This window comes from Cervus canadensis, chromosome 22 (assembly GCF_019320065.1).
Source record: "Cervus canadensis isolate Bull #8, Minnesota chromosome 22, ASM1932006v1, whole genome shotgun sequence".
Classification (NCBI taxonomy): Eukaryota; Metazoa; Chordata; class Mammalia; order Artiodactyla; family Cervidae; genus Cervus; species Cervus canadensis.
This window is the reverse complement of record NC_057407.1, coordinates 22,645,245-22,663,322: the sequence shown is the minus strand read 5'-3', so window position 1 is coordinate 22,663,322 and position 18,078 is coordinate 22,645,245. Positions and strand designations below refer to the sequence as shown.

The following is an 18,078-nucleotide window of genomic DNA, read 5'->3' as shown; positions in this document are numbered from 1 at the left end:
ACAACATGCTAAAACTGAAGTCAGGTTACACCATGCTTTTTCTCAAAATCCTATGACAGCTTTTCACCTCACACAGAGTGAAGGCCAAGTTTATATGCTGGCCTCCAAGCCCCACACGATAGATGAGTCTTCCTTCATTTATCTGGCCTCGTATTCCTTCACTCTTGCCCTTACTCCCTCTGCTTGATCCACACAAGCCTTTCTGTTCCTTAAACACATCAAGCAGCTCCTGCCTCAGGGCCTTTGCCTTGACTCCCTGTCCAAATGCATCTTCCCTGGATCAACACATCTCCTGTGTGCTCATTTCCTTTTAGGACTCTGATATAATGTCCTAATATCAGAGAGGTCTTCCCAGATCATGCTTGCACAAAAATAGCATTATATCCTACCCCTGCAGGTGAAAAGTTTTAAATTTTATATATTATTTCCTTATTTTTTGTCATATTATACATTTACTTTCAGCTTCCTCTCCCCCCACCTCAAACACAGGCTGCATGAAATTGGGGATTTTCATCTGTTAGATCCCTGATATGTCACCAGGAAAAAGAACAGTGTCTGGCCATGGTAGGCACTTAAGAAATATTTGCTGAATGAATAAGTGAATAAATGTATGAAGAAAATGATTCAAAATTTGGATCATTACATTTTAAATTCTCGAGTTTGATTTCTTAGTTTAATGTAATATAAGCTCACTTAAAAAAAAAACAATATAAAGTATATAAAATGAACATCTTTAAACCTCCTAGTTCTTCCTCCTCACATCTGCTGCTCCATCACCGTTTTCAGCCCCAATCTCCAAAAATACACACTGTTAACTCTTTGGTGTATTTTCTTCCAGTACGTCCTATGCCAGCTTGCATGTGAATATAGTTTTTTTTTTTTTTTAAAGAATCTTCTTGTATTCACAGTTTTAGGGCATCCTGTCTCCACTCCACAGTACACTGTGAATTATCTTTTTATTTGCACATCAGAACAAACTGATCTGCCTCCTTCTTTTCATGGCTCCAATGGCCATATTATGTCTGTGTCTACAGATAGTGTTTACTCTTCTATTGATGGCCATGTAGGCTGCCTCTAGTTTTTGCTCTTACAAATAAACCTACATATAGCTTTACATCATTCTATGAGTATTTCTGTAGAATAAATTCCCAGAAATAACACACTGGCTCTGAGACAATACAGACATCACATGCTGATAGATGTTGCCAAACTGCCCTCCAAAGAACTTGTACCAGTCTACACTGATCTCAACTTCATCTGAGAGGGCATTTTAACTGAAACATCGACTTTCTAATGGGGCACAGCCTAGAGCACTTGACAACTTCAAAAGAGTTCGAGTTATTAAAGACCGTCAAAGCAAACCAAATGTTTATCCTCAGAGATACACGATGAGTCTGAAGTTACAGATACTCACCTGGGGCAGAAATCAATACAAAAAGCAACTGAAAAAAAAAAAAAAGACATCCTTCCTTGAATAGCCTCTTGCCACTTCAGAGACACTATGCCCCAGCCCCAGCCTTCCCGGACCGCTAGGGAGTGGCACCCTCTTAGTAAGGAGTCCTTGGGTGAAGCATTCTGTCTTTAGGCGCCCAGTATACACTTCCTCGTGGAACAGTACTTGCTAAGTGACCTGTAAAATGTTACCTTCTTCTCTCAAGTGGGCAAAAGCTCCAGTAAGGAGAAGTGCTCAAGCAAAAAGGAAAATGTCCCCAATTCATATTTCTCTACATGCAAAGACCTCCTAAGCCCTGGTCAGTCCTGGGTGAGTTGAGTGAGTGAGGACTCTTCACCTTACTAGAGTCATTCATTTTCAAAGGGATTCCGTTTTTAAATGACTCCACTAAGATAGAGGCTTCCCTCCTACCTCAGTCAGTAAAGAATCCACCTGCAATGCAGGAGACCCAGGTTCAATCCCTGGGCATGATGATCCCCTAGAGGAGGGCGTGGCAACCCACTCCAGTATTCTTGCCAGGGAAATCCTGCCAGAGGAGCCTGGTGGGCTACAGTCCATGGGGTTGCAGGAGTGGAACACGACTTAGCGACTAAACCACACCACCACTAAAGTACATCATCCTGCCTGTTTTATGCATTTCAGTTCATTTCAATTCAGTCACTCAGTCGTGTCTGACTCTTGCGACCCCATGGACTGTAGCTCACCAGTCTTCCCTGTCCATCACCAACTCCCAGAGCTTGCTCAAACTCATGTCCATCGAGTCAGTGATGCCTTCCAACCATCTCATCCTCTGTCATCCCCTTCTCTTCCACCTTCAATCTTTCCCAGCATCAGGGTCTTTTCAAATGAGTCAGTTCTTCTCATCAGGTGGCCAAAGTACTGGAGCTTCAGCTTCAGCATCATTTCTTCCAATGAATATTCAGGACCGATTTCCTTTAGGATGGACTGGTTTGATCTCTTTGCTGTCCAAGAGACTCTCAAAAGTCTATGTGTTTATTACTCCCAAATTTGAAGTAAGACCTGAAATCTCTGCTTACCAAGTTTTTGAGAACTTACACATTCATAGGTAAGGTTAGTACGAAACCAGATAGAGATGAGATGCAAAAACAATGTAATAACTAGCCCAAAGGCAATAGAATGGAAGTTTAAGTTAAGCTTGGAGGGGGAGAAACAAAAACTTGGAGGAGGATGGGAATCAGCTTTGGGACCACAGATAGGAAAGATCTGCCTGACTGAATGGAGAGTTTACATAAAAAGGCCTTTGAAGTCAGCAAATAGGTGACCCACAAGCTAAACATTTTTAAATGCTGGAAGAGCCTTAACAATTTGAAGTTCATTAACATTTGATTGGTCCAGCATTCCATGGTTTACCAAAGTTGACTCCCCTCTTTGCTACACCCTGCAGCTTCTCACATTTACCTGCCTGGCCACCCAAGCATTCTCATTTGCAACTGTTGTTATGGTTACCTAAATAGGATTTTGTGATCTCAGATCTGTTAGAAGGATAGAATAGAAGGATAATGTTAACAACAAGGGAGATTGTGTTTTGACCAGGCTTTGCCCTGCTCTGGCTTTTGAAAGGGACATTTACCAATGTCCAGGGAGTGAGCCTACGGGTTTGATGCCAAACCATATCCCAAGGAGGGTTGGAAAGAAAAGTAGACTTACAGGGGGCTCTTGAATCAGTGCACTTCTCTCTACCTCCATTACCCCTATTTAGTTAAACCACTCCAGGAACTTACCTGGCAGTCTAGTGGTTCAGACTCCATGCTTCCAAGGCAGGGGATGCAGGTTCAACCCCCGGGTGGGGAACTGTCGATCCCACATGCTGCACCGCACGGCCAAAAATTTTTTTTAAAAAGCCACTCCTGTCACAGACTTGAGCTACTGCAACAAGCTAACTTCCCAGTCTAGTTTCTCTCGCTGTCTACTCACCACCCCTTGACACTGAGTTCATTTCAGTGTGATACTTCCTAAATATTCCCTGAATCTCTGCACATCTGTCTCACTCTATGCCTCACCACCAGCGTCTCCATCCTGGATCAATTGCCTCTTCAGCCGTCACATTTTTTTCCAGTGCGCATTGCAAGTGGCACACAACAATCTTTTCTTTCTTCTTCTTCTTCTGTCTTTTTTTTTTTTTTCTTTAACTTCCTGGCCATGCCACGTAGCAGACAGAATCTCAGTTCCCCAACAAGGGATCAAATTCGCACCTTTGCCTTGAAAGTTCCGAGTCTTAACCACTGTGGGGCCAGGGAAGCCCCAGCAATCTTTTTAAGAACACAAACATAACGTTGCCTTCCTTTGTCACCTGTATTCCCACCACCGTGGTCTCCTTCCTGCCCTCTAATCTGACCTAGTGCCCAGCCACCTCAGAACTTTTGCTCTGGTCATTTCTCATCTTTGGAATACTTTGCTTTAGAACACAGATCTGACCACAGTTTATGTCCTTTCCAATGTGGAATGTCTCACCTCGACTATCACTTCCTTGAGAGGTCTTTTTTGATCGCCCTGGTAGAAACACTCACTTGCTACAGTGTTTTCCTAGTTTTTTCCTAGCATTCTTTATCGGTGTCTGAACGCTATATCAGCTTACTAACAAGGTTGGAATCTGTGCCCTCCCCTAGAGTGTAAATCTTAGACAGGGGTTCCAGTTGTTTTGTTCAACGCTGGATTCTCATTGCACAGAATGAATACATATTGACTAGCTCCTGTAACCCAGCAGGACCCTCTGAGGCCTTCCCAGAATAGTCCCCAAGCCACATCCTCCACCTGCCTTTTGTCTGTAAAAAAGCTTTAGTCAAAGAGTAAGTTTAATCACAGAAGTGAGAAAAATGCAGAAAGAAAGGAAACCAATCAAGCCAGACAAAATAATAATACTTTAGCCATTAAACAAAGTCAGGGACCTTCATTTCTTCCCCAAGGACTATCGATAATATTCTCAGCTTAATCTTTTGAACTGTTTTGCAGGTACGGAAATCTCCACCAAGTGGAAGAAGGTAATTGTATGCTGCCCCCAAGCACGTAGACCCCAGACCGGTTGGAACCAGAAGGTTGATGATGCTGACTCCCAGTTACCTCACCACCCACCATTCAGAGGAATGTCCAGGAGCTGATCATGCCCTGTTGCTTTAACATTGTAAGACCCCTTTCTACCCACTCCAGGATGGGACAGTCTAATGGGTACCAGCTTGCTGTGGCCTCCTTTGCTGGGCAAAGCAATAGAGAGCCCTTCTCTCCCAGCTCACCCAAAATTCTGTCTCTGAGATTCAATTCAGCATTGGTACACAGAGTCTGGGTTTCAGCATCACTCCTCAAAAAGTGTCATCAAATTCATAAAGAGAGAGTGCAGCCATCTCTTGGACTGGATGTAGCAATAACATTTTTTTCATTGTTGAGAGCTGTTGAATTCAGTCATTATCCCAAGAACTAAAAAGAGTTGGTTCTGAATTCAGTTCAGAAATCAAAAATTTTGAAATTTACCTCGAAACAAAACAGAATTCTCATTTGGCTTTATTTCTGCTCTTCAGTTACCTAATGTGCAGGTTGGATGAATAAAGCATACACAGCTACAGGCTTTCTACTTAACTTCTGGGCTTGCATTAAAATACTGTTCACCCTCATACCCTTCTCCTTAACCCTTCCTATTTCTTTTCCACTCTTCTTCTGTACTGCAGATTTTTCTCACTATTGTACAAAGAAATTGGGATATATATTTTCACGGTAATTCATTTTTGGAATTTTGTCACCTTACGTAGTGACTTCTTCCAAGATATTTTTTCCCAATTAAGAACAATTCATAGAGACAGAAAAGTTATTAGGGGTTATTGTTTAATGGGTTTTCAATTTCAATTTTGTAAGATAAATTTCTGAAGATGCTGGTGATAATGGTTGCCCAACAATATGAACATACTTAAAAATGGTAAATTGTATATAATATATTGGAGAAGGAAATGGCAACCCACTCCAGAATTCTTGCCTGGAGAATCCTGTGGACAGAGGAGCCTGGTGGGCTGCTGTCCATGGGGTCGCACAGAGTTGGACACAACTGAAGTGACTTAGCAGAAGCAGCATATAATATATATTTTACCACACTTTAAAATTTTTTAATTTGTCTTTAATTTTAATGATTAAAAAAACCTCATAGCTTTCCATTATTCTGAAGATCCAAAATAATGGTACAACTTTCAGTTGTTCTGTAGGATCCAGCCGGCTTGGCCCTGCCTATCCCTCCAGCTTATCACATATATTACCTCTTCGCTGCAGCCACCCTGACTACGTTTTCAAAGACATCAGACTCCTTCCACCTCAGGGCTCTGGTGCCTGCTGATTAATCTGTCAGGAGCAGACAAATCCACATGCAAGTAACCCTTTTTTATTTTGTTGAGCTCTCTGGCCCCAATGACCTCATCAGGCAGAACTGCTGCAACAAAATCTGCATTTTAACAAGATCCCCAGGTAATTTGTGTACACATGAAAGTTTGAGAGTCCCGCTGCAGATGACTGATGAGTACAAACACAGAAAACAATAATCATTATATCCCCCAACACTTTTCTGGAGTTTTCCTTCTTTGCGTCTAGTTAGTTCAGACTGAAAAACTCAAAGCGCCAGAAAGGGATGGGAATAAACCCTAGTGTCTGCTGCCACCTTGTGGTGAGAAGTTCCAACCCAGCAAGAATTTGCTCTCCTCCAGGAAATAAACCAAATGTCAAAAGGGAGGGGTGGGCCCAACTTTCTCAGCCATGTGTTTTGAGAGATCACTACAAAATAGCCCAAGGGGTGTACTGTGAGAAAGCCAAATAAAAACTGGACGGAGAGCATTCATCAGTTCCACATGAAAGATCTAACAAAAGCTGGGGTCACTGGAATTAGTGGTGGTGGTCTCGGTTCTTCCCTGTTTGGAATGCAGACGTGCACATTTGAATGTGATAATCAGTTGGTGTGTGATTACTTTATTACCAACCCAAATGGCAGTGGTTAGACAAGCAGGTCACCTATTCACATCTGCCTTGCCCTGGAGTCTGCAACATGACTGGGAATTTCCCACTGCTCTGTCAACTGCATCATTGATGACCTCTGTAAAGTGGTAAACAGGGCCAGTCCCACAAATGATGTGTGTTAACACCTGGAAGGGAATAAGGAAGCAATTCCAAAAATTTTCCTACATACTTTACCCCCAAACAGCCCTGGAGTTAAAAGCGCCTCAGTCACTGGATGATTTTGTTTTGTAGTCTGTGAGCCTAAGAGCTAAAGAAATTAACAACGACTACTGCAGGTGAGGTTGACAGCAATAGGCCACCCTCACCTGTATACTCCAGAGCGCTTTAAGGGTGCTTACGAAAGAGCTGGCCAGTACCGAAGATTTCAGCAGCCCAGAAAGAGAAGCGGCTCCTTCCAAAGGAAAGGGATTGAAGGGTAGGAAACTGGGGTTCATTTTCTTCTCTCTTGAGTGAGATGCTATGGATTTTGCGTTAAACAATATTCACTGTGCTGATCAGAAAAAAGTAGCATGTTTTTAAGCACTGCATTTAGAAATGAAGGCTCCCTGTGGATTAGAGGGAGCAAAGACAGCATACATAGACAGCATATATACATTGGATCAGGGAATCTAGTGCCACGATGGAAGCCTCGTTTTGTGATCAGAAAAGTCTTCATTGTAATGGGAAAACCTTGCCTTTCTACCTGAACTTGAGATTTATTCTCACATATGATATTAAAATTCGTAGATACTAAGTTGATATTTCAATCTCACAGTTTTAGACAGCAAATACTATTATTTTGAAAAACCAATAGTGCATTTTTCAAAATAAGTCCATGATCAGTGCTCTCTCCATTCCCCTTTCCAGCAATTTGGGCTGTTGTAATGCGTACTAATTATATTTTACCCACGTACATGCTCTTTAATGTAACCTAAAAACTGTCTTATACCTCATATTTCTTGCCAGTGGCAAAACCATGAAGACAAGCATGGAATACTCCAAATGTAATACATTTTAATTTGGAAAGGCAGTGAGATGATTATTTTCCAATTTGGAGAGTATTCTTCCTTACCAAATTCACGAGCAATAGCTCAGATAGGTAGTAAAGAGTCGTTTTCATGAGACCTAAAGTATCAAAGACCGGACTTCTGAACTTCCATGGGCAAAATGAAATTTTGCAGAGATTTCCACTTCCAATAAAAAAATAGGGGTTAAAAAGAGAGGCAATACAACCAAATAAATTCACAACCAACCAAGATACTTAAAAGGTTAATGGTAGCAGTTCTATTCCTAGGCTTTGGAGCAAAATCATCTTATTAATTATGTTATAAATAGATTGGGAATGAGGGTGGGGGGATGGGACTAGGAGATGCATCTTGGAGATTCAGAAACTGCTTAGAGCTGGGCTTTTTACTTGATGGGGGTTGCGTGGATGACCTTGGGGGTTCCTGAGCCTCCTACATTGTACTCCCATGTGTGTGTGTATTTATGGTAGTAGAAACTGATGGTTTTATTAAAAGTTCTCTTAGGGGTCCATGGGAGATTAGTCCTAGCCCATAAATGATTTTTTATCTCGAAATAGAAGACTGATTTTTAAAAATCTCTGGAATTTTATGGATATCATTGCTTTGGATGAAACTAACATCAAAGTAGTTAATCAAGGAAGAATATTAGGTAAATGAGGGTATCATGGAACGTGTGATACTCACTTAGCACAGAAGCTAACAGAATAGACTTTGGGGTCAGATTATCTGGGCATAAATTATTTAAGCTTTCCAAGTTTTAATTTCCTCATTTGTAAAATGGAGATGATAGTAGGAGGATTAAAATATGTAATACATATGAAAGAACTTAGATGAGTGTTTAGCACATAAAAGTCTACTAAGAAGTATTACCTATTTTATTACTGAAATGATGAAGATATTATTTATTTGGAATTTTGGAAATATGCATTTATAATTGCTCTCTCTAAATCAGTATTCTGCATAAAATGGAGCATTTATAGGACCTTGAAGAATATGTTTTTTATTAACTACCCTAGCAGACACTCTCATGTCTCATCACCATTTGGAACCACATTTTGAAGTCCAGCAAAAAAATATCTCAAACAATGATTGAAATGAGATCACCAATTTGCCAATATGAGGTAATATATTCTAACAGTCACAAACCAAGATTAAAATCTGCATTCTATGCTCCATCAATTAAATTAATATCTCTGTGTCTCAGCTTACTCATTAGTAAACTGAAGATAACAATATAAACTACCAGCCCTGAGGATTAAGTGAGATAGTGGCCAGAATGCACTTCTAGAGTTCAGCAACAAAATATCAAGTAGTTGCTTTGGATTTGATGCTTCATCTTTAGTTTTCTTTTTTTGAACTGTATAATTTGTTCACATTTGCAGTTGATTTTCATGATTCCAATGTTTCATTTTTAACTTTTCAATTTCCTTGACACAAATTATTTTTCCTTTGTTCAGATGGCATAGAGCTGTGTCTACCAACTTAGTAAAACAAAATGTATTGGTCCCTAAAGAGGAGTCATCCAGTGATAGTGACATGGAATTTCACAAGAGCCAGCAAAATCAGAAGAAAAATTTGGTGAGGAAAGTGAAGACTGTTTTGGGGAGGATGCTGTCACACACGTACAGAAGCAAGCCAGCAAGTGTCAACGAAGAGGGTGCCCCAAACCACAAGGAAACCCTCCTTCCAAATACGCAGAGCCTTCTTCCTAGAATTGTCAAGGAGCTTCCATCACCCAAGTTATTTACCGAACCAAGAATGAGAAAGCTCTCCCAGAATGGTAATCCAAGTCAACATACGGTCCAGTGTCAAGGCCAAGAGAGAAAATGAAATAGGACAGCTTTTGTTGTTACCCACAGAATAGCATTTCTGGGGAGCTTGTCTGAAATGCAGAAGTTAAGGCCCCACCCAGGGCTACTGAGTCAGAATCTGCCTTTTAGAAAGATTCCCAGGTGATGTGTGTGTGTGTGTATACATCTTCAAAAGCTCTGAATTAGATTACATTTGAGGTCACTCCCAGTCCAGTTAGTCAGTGGTCTCATCAGTCTAAAACTACTTTTCATTTAAATATTAGATGTGAAAAAAATAAATAAATAAATAAATGTTAGATGTGTACATAGGTGTATATATATGTATATGCATATATACATACACATATATTAGAAAATCAAACCAAAGTGGGATTTTCTGGTTTTATTTCTGGAGAAAGAAGTGAGGGAGATTTTCAAATGGCTGCTTCCAACAGACAAAGTTGTGGTGAGAATTCCATTTTAAAAATGTATGATTGAAAAAAAAAAATGTGTGATTGGTAAGTTGTAAAGGAAATTTTATTTTATTATATCTACTTCCCACATACTTTGTGAAGAATTGGCGTTTGAACTGTTGACAATTTCTTTTGTGACAGGGTAATGATGTTTGGTGGGGGAGGGGTCATGTGAGTGATGACTACTATTTGCATTCTCCTTTTTAAAATTGATAGACTTTTTTGTAGAGCAATTTTAGGTAAACTGGAAAAATTGAGTAGAAAATACAGAAATTTCCTCTATACCCTCCTCTCCTTACCCCACAGTTTCCTCTATTATGAACTTCTTGCCTCAGTACCGTTGATGAGCCCATGTTAACATATTATTATTAACACTAGTCCACAGTTTACGCTGGACTTCCCTGGTGGCTAGGTTGGTAAAGAATCCACCTGTGATGCAGGAGACCCAGGTTAGATCCCTAACTTGGAGAAGAAATGGCAATCCACTCCCACTATTCTTGCCTGGAGAATCCCATGGACAGAGGAGTCTGGCAGGCTACAGTCCATGGTGTCAAAAGAATTGGACACAGCAAGTAAACAACCACCGTAGTTTACATTAGGATTCACTGTTTGCCCCACACAGTTCCGTGGGTTTGAAAAACTCGCCATGTAATTTCTCTCTCATTACAATACCATACAGAAGAGCTTCAGTGCCATAAATACCCTTTGTATGTTTCTAGTGCCCTTTACAGTACAGCATTCAGAAACATATAGAATACTTATGTATATGTAGGTGATTCACACGTATCTTCAAATTTCACATCATGATAAGGCTTGGTAGATACTTTTTCCAGAAAAAACAAAAACTGATGGCCTCCAGCTGACACATTGCCCTTTCAAACAAACTCTCTCTTCTGGAAAAACACAACTAATACAAGCATCCAAGCATCTGGCAATTACCTGATATAGATTGACCTGCCTGTTTCTATTGAAAACAACAAAGAGGACACACTTCTCTACTGATGGGGCTGGAGTTGAAGAGTCCAGCAGAAAACAGAGGACCAGAACCTTCCACCACATCCCATGCATTGGCTTATTTTTATCATAGCTGAAATAACAAATCTCTACACTAAGATTTCTCCAAGAAACTTGCCCATTTTTCAGGCTGCAGCTCGAACATTCTGATTCTCAACTGTGGCTGAAAGACAGTTGCTCATCCCTGTTGATCCTCATTAGGCTATAAAACGAATATGTAGTAAATACATATTATGTGGCAGGCATGCTGAAAGGGACAGTACAGGTGTGGTCTCTACCCTCCTTGAGTTACAGAGGGCATGGAGGGGCATTTCAATGTCATGCAGATATTTACCTCTGATGCAAAGAAGAAGCACAGGATAGGGTGGGTACACGTCATGAATGCTGGCTTTAGAGGAGGGGGCTCGAGAAAGCCTCGCTAAAGAATGGACAACTCAGATGAGATCTGAAGAACTAGAGTTAGATAAGGAAAAAGTGGTGAGAACAGTTTTCCAGGAAGAGGGCAGAGCATGTTCAAGTCCCAGCGTCAAGAGAGCACTGGGCATAATTAAGGCCTGAAGGTAATCCGGCCAGCGAGAGTCTGCTGAATAAGGTGATAAGTGTGTTTGTAAACCATGTTAAGAAATTTTAACCTTTCCTAAGGGTGATAAGATATTTTCAAGCTGGGGATTTATATGATTTGAAGGGCGTTTTTTAAAGGTAGCTCAGACCGCAGGGTAGAGACTGGATTGGAGGAGGGTAAGATCTGATGCAGGAGGAATGATAAACAGGCTCTTGCATTCATCCAAGGCAACGGATAATATTAGCTGGGGCTGGTCATGGGCAGTGGGGGTGGTGAGGTGGAAGAGAATGTTCACTGTCAGGAGTTGCAAGATTTGGGCAAGAGCTGACAGTGGAGGGTGGTGGAGAAAGAAGCGTCCCTGGGTTGAGCATCCATGTTGAAGGTAGAGCCACCAGCCCCTGAGCTGAGGAGCCGTGGTTCCTCAATGCAGTCACCAAGTGACCCGAAGCAGATGAAATTGATCTTAGGTGCTATGCACAGCATGAAAACTCCGAGACAGACCACGCTGCACACCCTGCTTTTCCCAGTGCCTTTTGTGACCCCTTTCCCTACATCAAGGAAAAAGTCTCATCTTCTTCCCTTTTTCTACCTTAGTAAAACAGAGAGTAACCTCAAGTTTACTGCGTTCTGTTGGCAATAACATGATTTTGATTTTACCATCCTAGTCTCAGTGTCTATATTTATGATTCTGGTTTTTGATTTATGATAGTGTTTTAAGTTTCCTTTATAAGTATGTTTATTGTGTCAAGAACTGATTTTTTTTTTATGAGGATGCTTTTTTCCCTTATCTTTTGGCTGTGCCACATAGCCTGTGGGATCTTAGATCCCTGTCCAGGGATAGAACCCGAACCACCACCTGCATTGGCAGCGAGGGCTCCTAACACTGGACCACCAGAGAAGTCCCAAGAATTGAACTGATAGAGGAAAATATTAAGGACTCTAGGATTCACAGGGCTCCTAGAATGTGGGAAACACTATTAAGATGGTATGTGAATGACTGAGCCTTGAGCCACTTTGCTGGAGAATACACTTAAACTTGTCTTCGTCAACAGCAAACAGTCATTGGGTTGTCTTGTATGTTAGAGGGTGCTTTTCCTAATTCCACAAGAGTTACAGGGAAGAGCAACAGAGGGCAAAAGTGAAGTCTCAAAAACAGTTATCAACCACCTTGTCAAGATGGGTTGGTGACTGTGGAGGTCATGACCAGAAGAAAAGGTCAAGTGTTCAAGAGAAAGTGTGAGATTCAGCAAAGCAAGTCCATTTTCAATTTTAACCCCAAAGAAAAAAAGCCACTGAAATCGCATGTCATGCTTGCTTTTCAGGAGACTTTCTAATAGCAGGCACATGTTTATTATTGTGATCCTTCAAGATTGTCTGTTTTCTCCCCCCCTCACTCCCTCTAAGCAACTATACAACTTGACGTTGTTGAAGCAGAGACAGAGGCGATAACCCAAAGAAATACACTCCTCCGAGCCAGGAGAACCACCAAGCGTTTATCTGTGGCATCACTTCCTCCAGGAATGCAAAAGGTAAAATGCAGAAACAAACTTGTGCCTAAAGACTTACACAGAAGTCAGTGTTCAGGGCTGTTGTGAAAACCAAGTTCTCTCCCATTTAAAGCTGCCTTTTGTGTCTCCACTCCTAGAATTCAGGGCACAAGTGGACTTGCCAGGTCTGATTCCTCTACTTCTGAGCCCGAGTGGTTCAGCTTCTGCTATAATCTGGGCAACAGTAGGGTTTGCCGCTTTATATTGACTTGGTCAGCTGTTCAAATATCAAGTTGGTATATTAGCATCTGGCATATCATGCATGCTCTGTGGAGAGATATTCTCCAGACCAACCCCACAGAATTTCTGCAAGGATGCAAACATTTGTCCAAAACAGTAGCCATTATCATGTGTACTTTTAAGCCTTTGCATATGGCCAGTTGTTGTTCAGTCCCTCAGTCGTGTCTGACTCTTTACAAACCTACGGACTGCAGCATGCCAGGCTCCTCTGTCCTTCACTGTCTCCAGGAGATTGCTCAAATTTATGTCCATTGAGCCCATGATGCTACATAACCATCTCATCCTCTGTCACCCCCTTCTCCTTTTGCCATCAGTCTTTCCCAGCTGATGTGGCGGTACAATTGAGGAATTGAATTTTAAATTTCATTTCATTATAATTGAAATTAACATACAAATAGAACATGTGTATATTATAGATGATGCAGCACTTGATGATCCAGGACACTCCAACCCAAGGCTTGTACTTATCTGTACTTAGATCAAGTTTGTGCCTAAATTGCCCATGCTATTTTTCAATAGAATCTGAAGTATTATTTTTTTAGACATAATAAGCATTTATTAAAGCTGACTATGTTCCAAACCCTCTTCTAAGTGCTTTAAAAATATCAACTCAGGTATTTCTTACAACAGCCCTATCAAGTAGATAGCAATCAGTCAGTTCAGTCGCTCCGTCGTGTCCGACTCTTTTTGACCCCATGAATCCCAGCACGCCAGGCCTCCCTGTCCATCACAAACTCCCGGAGTGTACTCAAACTCATGCCCATTGAGTCGGTGATGCCATCCAGCCATCTCATCCTCTGTTGTCCCCATCTCCTCCTGCCCCCAATCCCTCCCAGCATCAGGGTCTTTTCCAGCGAGTCAACTCTTTGCATTAGGTGGCCAAAGTACTGGAGTTTCAGCTTCAGCATCAGTCCTTCCAATGAACACCCAGGACTTAGCTCCTTCAGGAAGGACTGGTTTGATCTCCTTGCAGTAGTCCAAGGGACTCTCAAGAGTCTCCTCCCAACACCACAGTTCAAAAGCATCAATTTTTTGGCACTCAGCTTTCTTCACAGTCCAACTCTCACATCCATACACGGCCACTGGAAAAACCATAGCCTTGACCAGACAGACCTTTGTTGGCAAAGTAATGTCTCTGCTTTTTAATATGTTGTCTAGGTTAGTCATAACTTTCCTTCCAAGGAGTAAGTGTCTTTTAATTTCATGGCTGCAATCACCATCTGCAGTGATTTTGGAACCCAAAAAAATAAAGTCTGACACTGTTTCCACTGTCTCCCCATCTATTTCCCATGAGGTGATGGGACCAGATGCCGTGATCTTAGTTTTCTGAATGTTGAGCTTTAAGCCAACTTTTTCACTCTCCTCTTTCAGTCTCATCAAGAGGCTCTTTAGTTCCTCTTCACTCTCTGCCATAAGGGTGGTGTCATCTGCATATCTGAGGTTATTGATATTTCTCCCGCAATCTTGATTCCAGCTTGTGCTTCCTCCAGCCCAGCGTTTCTCATGATGTACTCTGCATATAAGTTAAATAAGCAGGGTGACAATATACAGCCTTGACGTACTCCTTTTCCTATTTGGAACCAGTGTGTTGTTCCATGTCCAGTTCTAACTATTGCTTCCTGATCTGCATACAGGTTTCTGAAGAGGCAGGTCAGGTGGTCTGGTATTCCCATCTCCTTCAGAATTTTCCACAGTTTATTGTGATCCACACAGTCGAAGGCTTTGGCGTAGTCAATAAAGCAGAAATAGATGTTTTTCTGGAACTCTCTTGCTTTTTCGATGATCCAGCAGATATTGGCAATTTGATCTCTGGTTCCTCTGCCTTTTCTAAAACCAGCTTGAACATATGGAAGGTCTCGGTTCACGTATTGCTGAAGCCTGGCTTGGAGAATTTTGAGCATTACTTTACTAGCATGTGAGATGAGTGCAAGTGTGCGGTAGTTTGAGCATTCTTTGGGATTGCCTTTCTTAGGGATTGGAATAAAAACTGACTTTTTCCAGTCCTGTGCCCACTGCTGAGTTTTCCAAATTTGCTGGCATATTGAGTGCAGCACTTTCACAGCATCATCTTTCAGGATTTGAAATAGCTCAACTGGAATTCCATCACATCCACTAGCTTTGTTCGTATTGATGCTTTCTAAGGATCACTTGACTTCACATTCCAGGATGTCTGGCTCTAGGTGATAGCTCTCAGAATATTCTCATATACTCTCATATGTTCTCATATATTTGAATCAGTTGTCCACGTTTTGAAATTAGAATCGTTCAAACAAAAGTCTGGATTTTCAACTTCCTTTTGAAAAATAAGAGGATTTGGCAACATGGAGCTTGCAGTCCCCCCAGCAACAGCAGGAGCTACACAGAGGCCACCCCCTTTGCAGGAGGCCCGTTCTCTCTGGTCCATGCCAGCCCCACCTGAGCCTGTTTTTCAAAACCTGCCTGACCCTTCAAGACATTTGACTTTTTAATAACGGTATTCAACACACAGAAATAACTTAAGTAATTACCAAGTTAAGTGCTTAGTAGAAAAAAAAAAAACCAAACCACTGGGTTTTATGAGAGAGAAACAAGAGGAGTTGTGCTCTCGTTAGATTGGGGAAGCTTCTGCAAGTGATGTTGGAGCCAGGGCGAGCTGGCAGGGCTTCTCGGGTGGCTCAGTGATAAATCTGCCTGGCAACACAGGAGATGCAAGTTCCATCCCTGGGTTGGGAACAACCCCTGGAGGAGGAACAGCAACCCACTCCAGTATTTTTGCCTGGGAAGTCCCAAGGACAGAGGAGCCTGGCAGGCTATAGCCCATGGGGTCACAAAAGAGTCAGACACGATTGAGTGACTGAGCATGCACGCAGGAGCCGTCAGGGCAGGGCAGAGGTTCCACAGACTCATTTGTCAACTCGGGCAAAGGGCACGACCCAAATGTGATTGCACAACCCACTTTGTGTAGGTCTCACAGTAGTCCTCATGGTAATTACTAAACACAAGGGGAAGGAAGAGCGAACCTAGTAAGACTAAAAAGGCCATATTAGCCAGGAGCCATGACCTAGGAATGAGTTTTAATAGCACAGGTACTTGTAACCAGCAAGCCAGGGACCATGGGAAGGGTATCAGGCATGCAATGAAAAGAACCCAGAGCTTTCTTTTTCATGTTTGGAAACATGTCTGCCATGAAAATAAGGAAACCTGCAGAAAAGAGACCAGATTAGCAACTGGATCCAGTGATAATGAGCTTTCTGGGGCCCTCGTCTACAACAGCCCCACACTCTGACTGTGCTCAGCGGCTACAGAGGCAATTTCTTCTTCTTCCCCTTACGAATGACCTGTTTTTTTTCCTGACACTATATATTCTTTCAGAACCAGACAATCTCATTTCTCTGCACCCTATAGATCTCTTCAAAGAGAGCTCTGGGCACAAAGGAGATGCATGGGGCGTGGAGAATAATATGAATACGGCCTCCAATCCAATGTTGTTATGTGGCAAATATTCAGTTTAAAAGAGGATGTCGCAAGGGTAAGGGTGTTCACTGAAGCACCGTCACAGAAATAATGGTGGCACTTCTTAATCTGATGTGTTTTTACATTTTTATGATAGGTTCCATATTCATCAAAAAAGAGACCACACTTTCTGATATTTAAAAGAAGCACAGCATGGAAAACATTCTCCAGAAATCAGATTTGACAGTGGGAAAGCTTCAAATGCAGGTAGTGGACAAAGGTTTTTACTTTGTGTTTCAAAAGCATCAGAGGCCTGGGCTCCACGGAACGCACAGCCCGGCTAGACAGCGTGGCTATGGGACGAAACTAATGATTAGCATGAAGGCATCCTGTTAGTGGGGGGCGTTTGAGAGTGGCTGAGGGATCGCTGAGGGCACGGAGGATGATGCTGTGTGCCTCCTAAATGGTAAAGTTAATTCACTTAAAATGAAGCCACACACACACGAGGGTTTGAGGAGATGAGATTGTCTTTAGCACTGGGTGGTAAATGCATGTTTTCAAGCTCTGATTGCTATGACTTGAATTAGAATAATACTTTGGGACTTGCAGACATCCACCAGTTCCTGAACTCATCTCTCAGGAAAAACAGCTCTCCCTGGGGTGTGGCCAAGGCTTTCTAACACATGGCTTCGTTTCTTTGTCTTGGGCTGTCATAGGTGGATGACCTCATAGAAACAGTGACAAATAAATCCATGAAGTTATTGGCCCAAAGACATGCTGAACTTCAACAGTGTGAGTTTCTAGGGGATGAAATTCTTCGGTCTTAGAAGCAGTTCCAGAGGATGTCCAAGCGAACTATGAGAAAGTATAAATTGAAAAATGTGTGTTTCCCATGTACCTGGTCCTGCTTCTGATTCTGTTTCTGATGCCATAAAAGTTATGTTCATAGGGATTCTTATCTCTTGGTATATAATCCTGAATAAATTTCTCTTAATCAATTGGGGTGGGGGGTGAGTTTAAAAATATTCTGCCCAAAGTCCTTATAAAAATATTCGGCCCAATAGTCCTTTTACAAAAATTGATTTTTAATTTTGAGTCAATATAAGCAAATTTTTGCTTCATAATTTTTACTAATAATGGAAAATAGAAATATTTACCAGGGCATACCAATTCTACAAAGAAATTTCTTCCATGATTTGCCAGATGAAATTAGAGGAAGCACTTAAAGGTATTTTGACACTTTCACTGTGACTACTATTGAGCTAACTTTAAACCTTTGTTTTTAAAGAGAAGAGTTCTTATTAAAATTACAAAAATGTAACATTATTAAGGTATGATTCATGCAAAGTGTCATGTTTCTGAACTAAAATGAATGGATAAGGATGGAACCTAGCAAGTATTAGACATATAATTCAATCCTTAAGAAAAGCACATGTGATTCAGACTTAGTTTAAATTTATAAAAAGATCATGAAATCCTTTCTTGCAAGACTCTTGAAAATGACTCCTACAGAAGAAAACAATAGAGAGAAAATGTTTTACCAAAACATTTACCAACCATAT

At 41.5% G+C, this 18,078-nt stretch overlaps 1 protein-coding gene across 1 annotated transcript; it reads left to right on the top strand.

The window, feature by feature from the left end:
- The first annotated feature begins 1,501 nt into the window (after window positions 1-1,501).
- On the top strand, window positions 1,502-17,430 carry C22H3orf49 (chromosome 22 C3orf49 homolog). The gene is given in 8 exon segments (XM_043442125.1): window positions 1,502-1,550; window positions 4,424-4,452; window positions 6,730-6,869; window positions 8,916-9,238; window positions 12,702-12,826; window positions 16,674-16,713; window positions 16,716-16,783; window positions 17,233-17,430. Coding segments are annotated over 8 exon segments (972 nt in total).
- The last annotated feature ends 648 nt before the right edge of the window (window positions 17,431-18,078 follow it).